Source organism: Monodon monoceros, unplaced genomic scaffold, assembly GCF_005190385.1.
Source record: "Monodon monoceros isolate NGI ecotype Baffin Bay Population unplaced genomic scaffold, NGI_Narwhal_1 Super_Scaffold_7, whole genome shotgun sequence".
NCBI lineage: Eukaryota > Metazoa > Chordata > Mammalia > Artiodactyla > Monodontidae > Monodon > Monodon monoceros.
This window is the reverse complement of record NW_021703784.1, coordinates 102,388,255-102,400,477: the sequence shown is the minus strand read 5'-3', so window position 1 is coordinate 102,400,477 and position 12,223 is coordinate 102,388,255. Positions and strand designations below refer to the sequence as shown.

The following is a 12,223-nucleotide window of genomic DNA, read 5'->3' as shown; positions in this document are numbered from 1 at the left end:
GGGGGAGGAGGAGCTGGGGGGCGGGGGAGGGGTGTCAGGAGGGGAGGGAGGGGTGTCAGGAGGGGAGGGCCGGGGGGCAGGCAGGGCTGCAGCCAGGCCACGGGCACCCACCTCCTGCAGCTCTTGGCTCTGCTGCCGCAGCTGCTGCAGGGCTGCGCGGCGGGCCTCCTCCTGCTCCACAAATGGGAAGACGTGGCAGTGGAAGCTGGCAGGGAGGAGCAGGGAAGTGAGGTGGGCACAGGGTCCAGGGCTTGCAGAGGTTGAGTCTAAAGGGAGCCCACAGGGCAGTGTGGCAGACAGAGCGGGCTCGGTGGAGGTGACACGCAGGGGCCCGGGCACGAGGGCAGCGGGGGGCCAGCCCCCCACCCGACGGGGGCTCACCAGTCAGTGATCTTGCGGATCTTCTGCCCGATCTGCTCGCCCCAGTAGGAGATGAGGAAGGTCACCCACGTCGCAGGCTCACCCTGCCGGAGCAGGGCACACATCACCCTGCAGTCCCGGCTCCGCCCAGCACGCACCCCAGCCTGCGCGCCCGGCCCACTCACCGTCACGGGCCCCTCCAGCTGCTGCTCCATGTCCCTGAAGCTGGCGATGAGGAAGCCGTGGCAGGCCCTCCAGAGCAGGCGCTCCAGGGCGGCGGCCTTGTGGGGCTCCACGGCACCTGCTACGAAGCTGCAGGGACGGGCAGGGCTGGGCAGGGGCTGCTCCGGCCTCCCTCCGCCGCACCCGGGCCAGGCACACTGCCCCCGTCCGCACAGAGGAGGCAGGGGCCCGCCAGGCAGGGCCAGAAGAGACCCCCAGGGGCAAAGGGAAGTCCAGGCCTGAGGGCGGCTGCACGAGGGCCCTGGACAAGAAGTCCGAGCTGGCCTGCCTCACCCCTGCACCAACCGGAAAGAGAGCGAAGCTGCCCCTCACTTACTTGACCCTCAGGTCCTGGTGCGGCCCCCCGGGGGACTGGAGCAGGGGTGTTCTTTCTAGGGGCCCATCTGTGTGGCTGGCTGCCAACTAGGAGCCGAGAGGCGCCATGAGTCCCGGCCCAGGTGGGGCCTGGGGCCCCCGCCCCTCCCCACGCCCTTCCCCGGGCCGGAGCTGACCAAGGGGCCATGGCCCTGGCCCAGTACAGCCGAGTGGAGCTGCAGCTGGTGGAGCTGGGCCCGCAGAGCCTGCCGGTTGCCCCGCACGTCCCGGAGCTCCTGTGCTAGGCGATCCGTCTCCTCCTGGATGCGCAGAAGGTCGCGGGGCAAGGGCGCCGGCAGCGCCCCCTCAGGCAAAGGCAGCGTTAGCCCAGCCTGCCGTACCTCCTCCTGCAGGAAGGCTGGGTGCAGAGGGACGGGCATTGGGGAGCCGGCTCAGGAGCCACCACCAGCCAATGGCCACTATTAGCCAAGGGATGGCTAACATCTAGGGAATTCCAACTGCCACCCCAAACTCTGCTGGCCACCAACTAACTGATTCACTGAGTCTGAGACCCCGGAAAAACCTCAGGCTAAACCTCCATCCCTGCAGGTCTTCTCCGCCTCCCCCCGCCCTGGGGCTCTTCTGGGCTGCTCTCCGTCCCCAGCCCCTGGCCTGGGTCCCATAGCGGTCTTCCGGCAGGTGGCCCTAGCACTGCAGGGGATGAGAGCTTGCATGGAGGCCCACAGGGTACCTGTCTGATGACTTAAAACCTATCGGTCAATCTAACCATTAAACAGACATGCTCTATCCTCCCACCTTGCAGGACCCTCCTAAGAGGCGTTTCCAGAATAGAACCCAAGGCAGGGGTCCCTCTTGCCCGGGGCCAAGCAGCTGCTCCTTGGGGGCACCTGACCCAGGACCCTGGCCTCTGCCCATCTCAGTCCATCTGCAGCAGAAAAAGTTCTGTCCACGCTTCTCTCCTGCTTAGGAACCTACGGGTAGCTCCTGGCACCCAGAGGGTGAAGTCCCGAGCCCTCATTTGGTATTCAAGGCCTCTTCCAAGCTGGGCCTGGCCTGGACCCTCTGCTCAGCTCACCCAAGAACACCCCAAAGATCCCAGCTGCCCCGTCCTGGCTCTGCAGGGCCTGGCCGGGACCTCCCTTCTCTGCCGTCCGCCTGGGCAACTCGGACTCTTCCTTTCAGACCAAGCTTGACTGGCGCCTCCTCCAGGAAGTGTGCCTGGGGTGTGGGCCCAGGGCCAACTCACTGAAGGTCTTCTCCAGCTCTTCACAGCGACGAACATCTACCACGAAACGTCTCTGGAAGGCACTCACCGAGGCATTGAGCTGTGGTTGCCAAACGGAGGGATCAGTTTTCCAGGCAGAGGGCCAAGGAGGTCCCCCCGCCAGGGCCCAGGCCCGGCTCTCCTCAGGCCATAGCTGCCTCCCCCAGAAAGGTGCTGAGTACGCTGTGACCCTCCAGATGCCCAGCTGAAGACACACCAGACCCCATGTGGCCTGGGAAGGGTGAGGCAGGGCCCAGGAGGCCTGGCTGAACCCAGGCTGGCACAGGGTGGTCTCAGCCACGAGTAAAGCCAGCCTGAGAGCAAAGTATATATGGCAGAGGTTGCCGGGATTCAAGCAGGGCCGGGGGTCAGTCTGGGGGAGATGGTCCACCGTATGGGACACCCAAGAACGAGGCCTCCCCTCACGCCCACCCCGGCCCCACTCACGTCTCTGAACTCCACAAGGCCCAGCTCCCCAAGCTGGCTCACGCAGGCGTAGGCAGCAGCTGTGGGCAGGAAGAGCTGGACGAGCGCCACCTCCTCACTCCGGAACATGGAGCCCATGGTCCTGCGGGGCCTACAGGGGTGGGAGCTCAGGCGGGTGGGGTCCCAGGCAGTTCCCCACCAGGTGTGAATTCTGGGTTCACATGATCCTGCAAGGTCCCGCTACCACCCCTATCTGACAGATGGGGAGACTGAGGCCCAGGATGGCTTAGCGGGGTGCTGAGGTCACACAGGAAGTAAGCGGCGAGCTGACCTTACAGCCGGACCCACAGTCCAACGTCAAGCTCCTTCCCAGCTGGCTCTGCCCCGTCTGAGACCCCTACCCCCCACCCCTAGTGGCTCCTGGGGACACTGGCTCTTCTCACACCTGGCCCCTGCTCCTGCTGTCCCCTCTCTGTGACCTGCCCTCACCCGAGATCCTACACATCCTCGGGGCCCCAGGCCAAGGGCCACCTCCAGCGCCGGCCACCTGACTGCCCTCGCCTTTCCACCCTGGGGAGCAACCTTGACAGGAACAGCAGGGCTGAGGTCCGCCCCATCCCCACAGGCAGCCAGGGCCCTCCTCCCTCCCTGCGGGTCTGTGGGCGCTGAGGGGTGGGGGCCTCCTCTGGGACTCAGGAAGGGTAGAGAGGACAGGCAGAGGGCGCTGAGGAAGCGGGACCTTCCCCTGAGGCCCGGGCTGCCCAGCGGCAGCCGAGCTTGTAGGGCCGAGGGAGGAGCCCTCCAGGTGTCGAAACCAACAAAAGTGAAACTGTGGAAACTGAAAAGGGCAGGAAGGGCCTGGCCAGGCCTTTGCTTAAACGCCACCCGCAGGGCAGGGGGAGCGCCAGGGTGGCCTCCCTGGGCCCTGTAGACGCCCAGCCCACAAGCCAGGGCTCCATGGCCACTGCCCTTGGAGCTCAGGGCCGGCCCCTGCCCCTCTGTGGGACTCAGTTTCCTTAGCTCGCAAATTGAGCGGGGCAGGGGAGGGGACAGGAACAGGCCAGAGCCCCGCTGAGAGGGTGAACATCTGACACCCTGCCTGCTGTCTGGGCTGGGCTGGGGCCTGCCTAGTTGGTCACTTCCTCTCCTGGGTCTGGTTTACTTAAATGTAAAAGAAAAAAAAAAAAAAAGGAAAAGCAGCCCCTTCCCCAGCCCCGGGAGAATACAAGAGAGAATGGGGAGAGACAGCTGCGGGCTGTGGAAGCACCAGGCCCTGAACAGGGAAGGGTGGGCAAGAGGGCCAGGGACCAAGGCTCTGAGCCCTACCAAGCTGTGATTAGCTGTGTGTTCTTTGGGGAGTCTCTCACCCTCTCTGGGCCTCCACTTCCTCTTTGGGTGAATGGGACTTGGCCACCCCGCCAGAGACAGGACCTAGGTGGGGAGATAAAAATAACAAGGGCCCCCATGTAACTCCCTCGCCCACAATATCTCATTTAAATCTAACAGCAATCCTTGGCGGAGGGGGCACTGTAGCCCTGTTTTATAGACGGGTCAGCAGGTGACGGAGCCAGGCAGAAGCCAGGCCCTGGGGCTGCAGGTTTGGAAGTCCCAGCCCACAGTATGCGCTCAGGGGAGGGCTATTCTCTGCCCCAGGTACCCCAAAAGGCTGGGCTGGCCAAACGGGGGTTGTAGGGAGCTAGGTCTGGGGATCCAGGCAGGGCAGCAGCCCTGCGGGCTGGGCACGTCCCTTGGACGGGACAGGCCATGGTGAGCACAGGGGTGCAGAGACCTGGGCAGATCCCTCCCCTGGCATTTCAGGCCTCCACTGTCTCATCCCCACCCCCTCATCCTCCCTGACCCCTTCCTGAGCCAGGGGCCACCCCAGAGACATTTACAGAACAAATGAAGGTGCCTCCATCCTTCAGGGTCCAGACTCTAGTCATTCTGTGCCCCTCTCCTCCTGCTCCCTTGGGAGGCTGGAGGCTTAAGGCCAACTCCTCCAGAAAACCACCAGATCTCTCCTCTGAGCCCCTGGCCCGCCACGACGAGCTGGGCTGGAGACGAGGGTCTGCGTGCGCTCTCTTCTAGCTCCGCCTCTTCCTAGTTGGGTGGGCCTCAGTTTCCTCATCTGTAGAATGGGTCCCTCCTTGCCAGGAAGATGCAGCAGAGAAAGCTCTGAGCACCACCTGGCCCGGCACAGCTGAGCTCAATACTACTTGTTTGTTATAGGCTGTTAACACCCCCATTCGCCTCTTCTTTCTCCTCTTAGTCGCCTCTGTGGCCCCCAGCAACGGCTGACACCCGCGGGCCGGACGATTGGGCTGCCTCTACTGACCCAGCTGGGTTGGGGCACCACGACACCCCCCGCTTCCCGGGGCAGTGGGAAGCGAGGGTGGTAGGCAGAACTGGGGGCTCTGCAGCCCCAGCTGGGGCACTTACCCCCGGGTCGGCTGCACGCGGCGCTGCTCTGCGCAGCTCTGCACTCCCAGCTCTGAGATCCCCGCCGCGGCGCCCACGCAACTCACTTTCCGCGGCGGGCGGGGCCGGGAGGGGCGGAGCCAGGGAAGCTCCGCCCCTGACCCGCCCCGAACCCCCACCCGGAGTCCTGGGAGCTGGAGCGCCGGTCGGAGGCAGGCCCTGGGCTGGGATTGCCTGGCGGCCTCGCTTCCTCGCTCCAGGCTGGGAGACCATTCGGAGCTGTGGGCCGCCTAATACGGGCGAGGAGGCACGGAGGCTGGAGCAGACACTGACCAGCACCAACCGCGCACATCTACGTGGCCGGGATGTGGGGAGATGCCCAGCCTAGGCCCAGCTCCGGGGCTACAGGGTGGGATCTCCACCATCTAGAGGGCTCACTGGGCTGATTAGACCCCAATATGCTCAGGCCTGGGGCCCAACACCTACGTGTCCCCACCTCTAGGACCCCCTCCCCCTTGCGTGAGGCCGCACGCAATTACACAGGTCCTTATAGCTTCCTGCTTCTGACCACCACCTTGGACTCCAGGTCCAGTGGTCTGGGCCTTTGGGCGGGTGGCTGCCCTTCTCTGGGCCTCTTTCCTCAATGGCAGCAGGACACCAAGGGCCAGGGCCTGGGACCCGCACCCAGCAGGCACTGGGCAATGCTCTGCCCTGGCTGTCACTCCTCCTGTGGCTGGATGTGTCCCCATGACCTTGCTGCTACTGAGCTCCGTGCAGTTTGTCCTATCGCAGCACCCACAACCTGGGGCTCACGACTGTCCAGCTGCCTGCACTTTGGACAGGCCAAGCCTGCACCCGTTGGGGCCCCTCAGCTCTGGTGATTCTTGAACCCCGACAGGGCAAGGGCCTGTGAGAGGTGGGGGGGAGGGTGGGCAAACGGAGCCCCAGAGCTGGGCGCTGGCAACTGAGTCACAGCCAAGGCTAGTGTCTTCAGCAAAGTGGGAGACACTTTCTGGGGCACGGAGGGGCTACTTTCAAGGAGTAACCTCGACACAACCAAACTGAGTAACGGTGGGGGCCTCGGGTCAATACTTCCTGTTCAGGGCAAACTGGAACTCTATCATGTTACAAAATGGCGTTAGAGCTGCACTCTGACACAGCAGTAAGGGAGAGAATCAAGTCAGGAGCTGGATACACTCATCCATTTGATTATTTATTTTTTTGGCTGTGCTGCATGGCATGGGCAATCTTAGTTCCCCAACCAGGGATCGAACCCACAGCCCCTGCACTGGAAGTGTGGAGTCTTAACCACTGGACCGCCAGGGAAGTCCCTAGACTCATCCACTTTAAATGAAAGTATTCTATTTACCTGCGTACAGATAGAGGCTCCACGTCAAGCATCTAGTGCTGGTTATGTGTGGGAAAAGCAAAATGAGAGGCGATTTAGAATTTTCAAGCCTGCCTCTTACAACTGGCCTTGTTTTTGGAGAGCTCCTGCCCCCAGCAGCCAGCAGGACTAGTGGTGCTGGACTCGTGGACACTCCCCGGGCTCAAGTCTTCCTTCCTGGTCCTGCACTTCTCACCTCTATGCAATTTTGTGGGTTCAAAGGACCCCAAAACCTTGGCCAGTGGTGGGGCCCACACAAGTCCTGGGCCACTTCTGCATCAGGAGATGGCCCATCGTGGCCTGGTAAGTAGGTCCAGGTGTCAGCAGGGGATCTGAGAAAAGGGGCTTCCTGGTAATGAGCTGGGTAAACTGGGTTTCTTTGCTGCAGGCCTTCTCAGAGCCTTGAATGTGCTATCATGCTGTGCCTGGCCCAGAGGGGAGAGGCACTTGGGGCATTTCCCACACTTACTGGTCCCTAGAACACCCTTCCAAGAAGCATCTTGGGAGATCAGTGTTTTGTAAAAAGCACTTTTGGAAATAATGGAGAAAGGGAACTCCGAGATCTCTCAGGCCCGAATTAGTTTTTTCATCAGATGTGTGCTGTGTGATCCTGAGCAAGACACTTCGCCCCTCTGAGCCAGTTTCCTCACTGCTGAGAATGAATTGAAATCCTCTCACACCTCTTAGCACCAAGTTAGAGGGGGCTGTTTTTGGCTACTCTGCTGCCACTGGGCTTGCGTGTGGCCCCAGAAGGAACCATGTCACTTGGCTGGGACTGCAAAGCAGGAAGTCCTGAGCGGCAGAAGCCATGCCAGCAGCCTGGTCTGGGGAAGCTGGGGAGAAAAGCGGATGTGGCTGGAGAAGAGGCAGAGCCAGCTCACAGGCAGCAGGGCCTGGGTCACCCCCTCGTGACTGTCACCCCCCGCCCCCCCGAGCATCCTTCCCCTGCCTCCCAGCAAGGATGCTCTGGCCTTTCCAAGTTCCTGCTCTTGATGTATTTCTGCCTACGGGCTTGCGAGAGGCTCTAGGTCCTTAGGGTCTCAGCTGTGGGTGGCCCTCAGGAGAGGACAGGCCCCAGCCCCAGCCCCAGCCCCAGCCCTTGGGCACACAGGATTATGGGAACAGTGGACCTGGGCCGACCTCCAGCCTGCGGAGCCTTGGGGAACATGCCCAGGAAGATGTGTGGGCCACACACTGCCGCGGGCCCGGGCCCAGCCATGGGGAGGGCCTGGCAGGTCCCACAGAGTCGCACAGGAGGGCGACTCTGCCCGAGGACCTGGTCCAATGGAGGAAGCCACAGGCCGTGGTCAGGCCGCGGACGGTCTCGGCCTGGACGGCGGACTGATGACAGAGGTGGTGGGGAGGTCAGAGCTCTTTTATTGGGCAGAAGGGGACCTCGGGCCAGCCGGCGGGCCGGTCACCGGTAGAGGTAGTCGGCCTGGATGTTGGCGGCGATCTCGGCCTCCCACTTGTCCCCGTTGTTGAGCAGCTTCTCCTTGTTGTAGAGCAGCTCCTCGTGCGTCTCCGTGGAGAACTCAAAGTTGGGGCCCTGCGAGCGGGGGAGCAGGCGCAGCCACGTCAGGCCCCTCCGAGGAGCTTCCGCCCCGGCCTCCCCCGCCGCGGGGCCCGCTCACCTCAACGATGGCGTCCACAGGGCAGGCCTCCTGGCAGAAGCCGCAGTAGATACACTTGGTCATGTCAATGTCGTAACGTGTGGTCCGGCGGCTGCCATCGGCCCGAGGCTCAGCCTCAATGGTGATGGCCTGGGGGGTGGCACAGGGTACTGTCACCTGCCAGCCACGCTGGCCCCAGGCACAGGATCCAGCCCCCGCCACGGCTCATTCCCACTCCTGCGGGACTGGCCCCCCGGGGCCTACAGAGCGGACCCTCTGTCATCCACTCTCGGCCCGCGTGTACCTTTCCTGACCCCTCTCCTAACAGGCCGCCCGGCGCGGTTGTGACGTCGGCCTCTGAGCGCTTGCCCTAGCTGACATTCTCTTGTTTGTTAACGGCCAGCACCTCCTGCCTGAGAACGTGAGTCCCACAAGGAGAGGGCCGTTGCCTGCCTTGCTCACCATAGCACCTGCAGACCCAAGGGGTCCCACCCGGTAAAAAAATGCCCCATTACTGTCGGTTGCATGTTGAACAACCTTCCCAATTACATCTAGTTATCCCCATTTAATGGATGAGAAAACTGAGGCTCAGAGAGGTTGAGGGGTTTCCCGAAGCCACACAGTAAGTGAGGGGCAGAGCCCAGACTCAAACACAGGTCCTTAACTCTCACTTCCTGGGTGTACACTTGTACCAGCTGGGGGAAGGGGTGGCCTGGGGCCTCCCACAGCTGGGAGGACCTTCAAAGGGATGTGGCAAAGGCCCTCAGATGTCCCCAGGAGTGTAATGCCCACCACTCATAGTGGGACCTTTGGCTATTAGCCTCATCTCTTTGTGCCTCCGTTTCCTCATCTATAAAAATGGGGATAATAATCTCTACCTCCTAGAGTTGTTGCAGAGATGAGTCATGAGTTTGGCTCAGTGCCTGGTCCACAGCCGGCACTCACTGTCTGGATGCCACCACTGTTATTATTTTTTCAGGGCTCTCCTACGTGCTCCAGGTCGGTGGCTAGGCTGGGGACAGCAAGGCCACAACCTGTGGCCTGCAGGACCTGGGAGTGGTCCAGGAAATGAGGCAGGTCGTGGACAGCAGCCATCCGGAGTCACAGAGATGTGGCCTGGAGCGGCCGCTGGGAGGGGGTCGCTGTGTGGACCGTGAGGACCCCTGAGCCTGCTGGGCTCCTGCCGGGCACATCCGCCAGCCCAAGAGCCCCAGCTGTGTCTGTCTGTTTCTGCACTAACAGTCTGTGTGGGACCCTCCGACAGAACCAGATGCCAGGGGCTCAAAGGAGCAGCAACCGGGGGCAGTGAGGGCCTCGGCTGTGGCACACGTGTCCCTGGGTCCAGTCCTGTGGCAGGCACACAGGCAGTGCTCCTGAAACGGCTGCTGCATCCGGGTAAAAGTGGAAACCCTCAGGTGCCGCCTCGTGGCTCGAGGCCTGGGTTTCACGCCCCCGACCAGACCCCCAAGGGCAGGACCCACGTGTGTCACGTGGCCTGCTCAGGGCTGGAAGTTTCCCTCCCCTGACTCACTGCCTCTGAGTCGGCTCCCATTCACGGGGGGAAGAGGCTCAGATCGGGAAAGGGACTTTCCGGGGACACCCACCCAGCAGGGGGCCCAGAGTTCGGGCCCAGGGCTGCCCGCTTCACTCTCTCTGCAGCAGGCTGTGGCCTCCCTCTCCCAGCGGCAGGGGCCGGGGGCGGCCAGTTGGGGTCAGGGGCTCACCTGGGCTGGGCAGACGGCCTCGCAGAGCTTGCAGGCGATGCAGCGCTCCTCCCCGGACGGGTACCGGCGCAGCGCATGCTCACCGCGGAAGCGCGGGCTCAGTGGGCCCTTCTCAAATGGGTAGTTGATGGTGGCTGGCTCTCGGAACAGGTAGCTCAGGGTCATGCCCAGGCCTGGGGGCGGCACAGGCACGGTGGGAGGGGGCCCTCCTCCCTAACACATCTGTGCCCCCGACCAGCCGGCCGCCCCCCTCCCCCCAGGGCCCACCTCGGATGAGCTCGGTCCACAGCAGGGTCTGAGCTGCCCGGTCAGTCACCGACTTCATGTCCATTGAGGGCTCCCGCACGTTCACATATTCTGCAGGGGAGGCGGGCAGAGAGGCCGTGGCAGCAGGCCTCACACAGGCCCTCCCCAAGGACTCCAGCTCAGGGAGGCGAGGCCTGGCCTCCTTCTAGGTGCAACAGCTGGGCCCCCCAGGGGTTTGTTCATTCACCAAACCTCCCCCGCCTCAGTGAGCACCCTTGAGGCCAGCCTCAGGCTCTGGGCAGTCCTCGCCAGCTTCTCCCTGTGCCTGTGTGGCCATCCAAGCCAGGACTTGATGGCGGTTGGAAGGGGCTTGGGTACTGGGGTCCTGATGAAGAGGCACAGCTCCCAGGGCTCACACCTGGCAGCTCCCTCCTTGTCCTACACAGGGAAGGTCTGAGATCACACGGTGTAGCCACATGGAAGGCCCTCCACCCCCTGCAATGACAGACCCGGCCCCCAAGAATCATATTCAATCTTGATCACCATCCTCTTTATACAGAGTGGAAACTGAGGCTCCGAGAGGGCAAGCCCCCAGCAAAGCCAGGACCAGAACACAGGCCTTCTCCCCTGCCTCTGGCAGGACGATGATCAGAAAGCCTGAGGCTTGAGGCGCCCCGGGACTCACTGTAGGTGGCTGCCACTGTGCTTCTGTGGAGGCTCCGGCCACTGGGATGCCCTGCAAGGATAGGGGTTACGCTGTGCAGATGCGACCTCATGCTAGGAGGCTGGGCCCCTCACACCCAGGAAAGGCTCCCTTGGTCCTACCTGCACGTGCGGCCTGGGCCAGGGCCCGAAGCAGCATGGGCGTGGTCAGGCAGCGCATCTGTGGGCAAGAAGAGAGTGAGGCATAGGTGGGTCTCAGACAGGCATGGTTCCCCACTCCCACCCCCGGGAACCCTAGCATTGCAGGAGCCTTGACCCTTGACCCCAGTGCCACTGTGCCAGCTTGTCCCTGCTCACCCCCATTCCTGTCAGAGGCACAGACGGGCTTCCTGTTCCCAGGTGCAGCCCCTCCCGGCCTCCAACCTGACCCAGGTTAACACTGCCACCTGCCACCGGCGTTTATTCAGAGCTCACCATGCCAGGCACTGTGCTAGGGGTCACGCGCACTGTCACTTTGTCCACGTGATGACCTCAGAGGGAGGCACAGATGAGAAGCCACAGCTCAGTCGTGTTAAGTGACTTGCCCAAAGTCACACACTGAGGGGGTGGGACCAGGATGTGAACCCAGGCCAGACCCCTCCCTTTACACCCCCAGCCCTCCCCTGCTGAACCTTTTAAAGGCTTAAATAACCCTCAAGATCAAATTCCTCTCCCAAGCATCAAGGTCCTTCTGGAACTGTCTCCCAGCCTGCCAAGTAACCTTGGGTTTTCTCACTTGTGAAATGGGAGGTCACGAGAATGGAGGAGGCTCGAAGATGCCAAGGGTTTAGCCCAGAGCCTGGCACTTAGCCGAGGCCAAAAGTGCCCCTCTCGTGACCTGTGACCTCTAGCGGGACCATTTCTTTTGACCGCTGACTTCAGGGCCAGGCACCCAACCCGGCTCCTTCCCCGACCTTCCTCATGACCTCTGACCCGACGGGCGAAGGAGGTGCATATGCGCCCTGACGGTGCCGGTTTCCCGCCCGCTGCACGCTCAAGGACACAGAGGCCGCGGGTTCTGAGCGGGCCGAGATAAAGCCCGGGCGCGGAGCCGGCGGAGCCAACGGGGGCCGCACACTCGACCCCGATGCCGCGCTGCCCAGGCTGGACCTTAACACCTGAGCCCCGAACACCCACCTTGAAACGCTGCCTCTCCTTCCAGGGCCGAGGGGCCTGTCCGTCGAGAGGCGGAGCCTACATCCTGGGATGCTGCCATTGGGCGTGGACTCTAATGGTGTGGTCTGATTGGCTGGTGGCGCAGCGGAAAGAGGCGGGATCGAAAAAATCTTTTCTCCGATTGGCTAGGGGAGCAGGCAGGCGCTTGAAGCGGTGTAGAGCGTCGCCGGGTTGGGTGCGAGAAGCTAGTGAGCCGGGACTCCCGAGCTCTTGGAGGCGGGACATCCGAGGCGTGGTTTAAGGTTGCTGCTCATGTCGGACCCGGCGCCCTGGGCTGGAGGACAGCCGCTTGGCCTCGGCGGGGCGTGTGTGATAACGGTGATGAGAATCGTAGCCTGTGGTGATTCCC

The 12,223-nt window shown here is 62.7% G+C and overlaps 2 protein-coding genes across 5 annotated transcripts in view; both read right to left on the bottom strand.

Annotated features, from left to right (window-relative positions):
- The window catches only part of TCIRG1 (T cell immune regulator 1, ATPase H+ transporting V0 subunit a3), a 16,940-nt gene extending 11,792 nt beyond the window's left edge, over window positions 1–5,148 (bottom strand). For 2 of the 3 annotated variants that reach the window (XM_029208681.1, XM_029208682.1), the window contains exons 1-9: window positions 5,048–5,148; window positions 3,976–4,039; window positions 2,630–2,759; window positions 2,165–2,243; window positions 1,095–1,315; window positions 920–1,005; window positions 546–672; window positions 382–464; window positions 112–205 (exon numbers count right to left, since the gene is read on the bottom strand). In XM_029208681.1, coding sequence (XP_029064514.1) covers window positions 112–205; window positions 382–464; window positions 546–672; window positions 920–1,005; window positions 1,095–1,315; window positions 2,165–2,243; window positions 2,630–2,746 — 807 coding nt within the window. In that variant the 5' untranslated portion in view covers window positions 2,747–2,759; window positions 3,976–4,039; window positions 5,048–5,148. Of the gene's footprint in view, window positions 1–111; window positions 206–381; window positions 465–545; window positions 673–919; window positions 1,006–1,094; window positions 1,316–2,164; window positions 2,244–2,629; window positions 2,760–3,934; window positions 4,040–5,047 lie in introns of all 3 variants that reach the window. The other variant, XM_029208683.1, reaches the window with a different exon arrangement.
- Window positions 5,149–7,765: 2,617 nt separating this feature from the next.
- Window positions 7,766–11,888, bottom strand: NDUFS8 (NADH:ubiquinone oxidoreductase core subunit S8). 2 transcript variants are annotated; one of them, XM_029206919.1, is made up of 7 exons: window positions 11,836–11,888; window positions 10,822–10,879; window positions 10,682–10,732; window positions 10,018–10,107; window positions 9,751–9,923; window positions 8,048–8,176; window positions 7,766–7,962 (listed from the first exon to the last, which is right to left on the bottom strand). In XM_029206919.1, exons 2-7 carry the CDS (start codon window positions 10,877–10,879, stop codon window positions 7,831–7,833), a joined length of 633 nt encoding a protein of 210 aa, XP_029062752.1. In that variant the 5' UTR covers window positions 11,836–11,888; the 3' UTR covers window positions 7,766–7,830. The 2 variants fall into 2 exon arrangements, with proteins under 2 accessions (XP_029062752.1, XP_029062751.1); XM_029206918.1 differs by lacking the exon at window positions 11,836–11,888 and adding an exon at window positions 11,134–11,262 and having other exon boundaries at window positions 7,770–7,962.
- Between the last annotated feature and the right edge of the window lie 335 nt (window positions 11,889–12,223).

Coding starts and splice junctions, on each gene's coding strand:
- NDUFS8 (XM_029206918.1), bottom strand. Junction 10,733..10,821: donor GGCCCAGGCCGCACGTGCAG/GTAGGACCAAGG, acceptor CTATCCTTGCAG/GGCATCCCAGTGGCCGGAGC. Junction 9,924..10,017: donor GTGGACCGAGCTCATCCGAG/GTGGGCCCTGGG, acceptor TGCCGCCCCCAG/GCCTGGGCATGACCCTGAGC.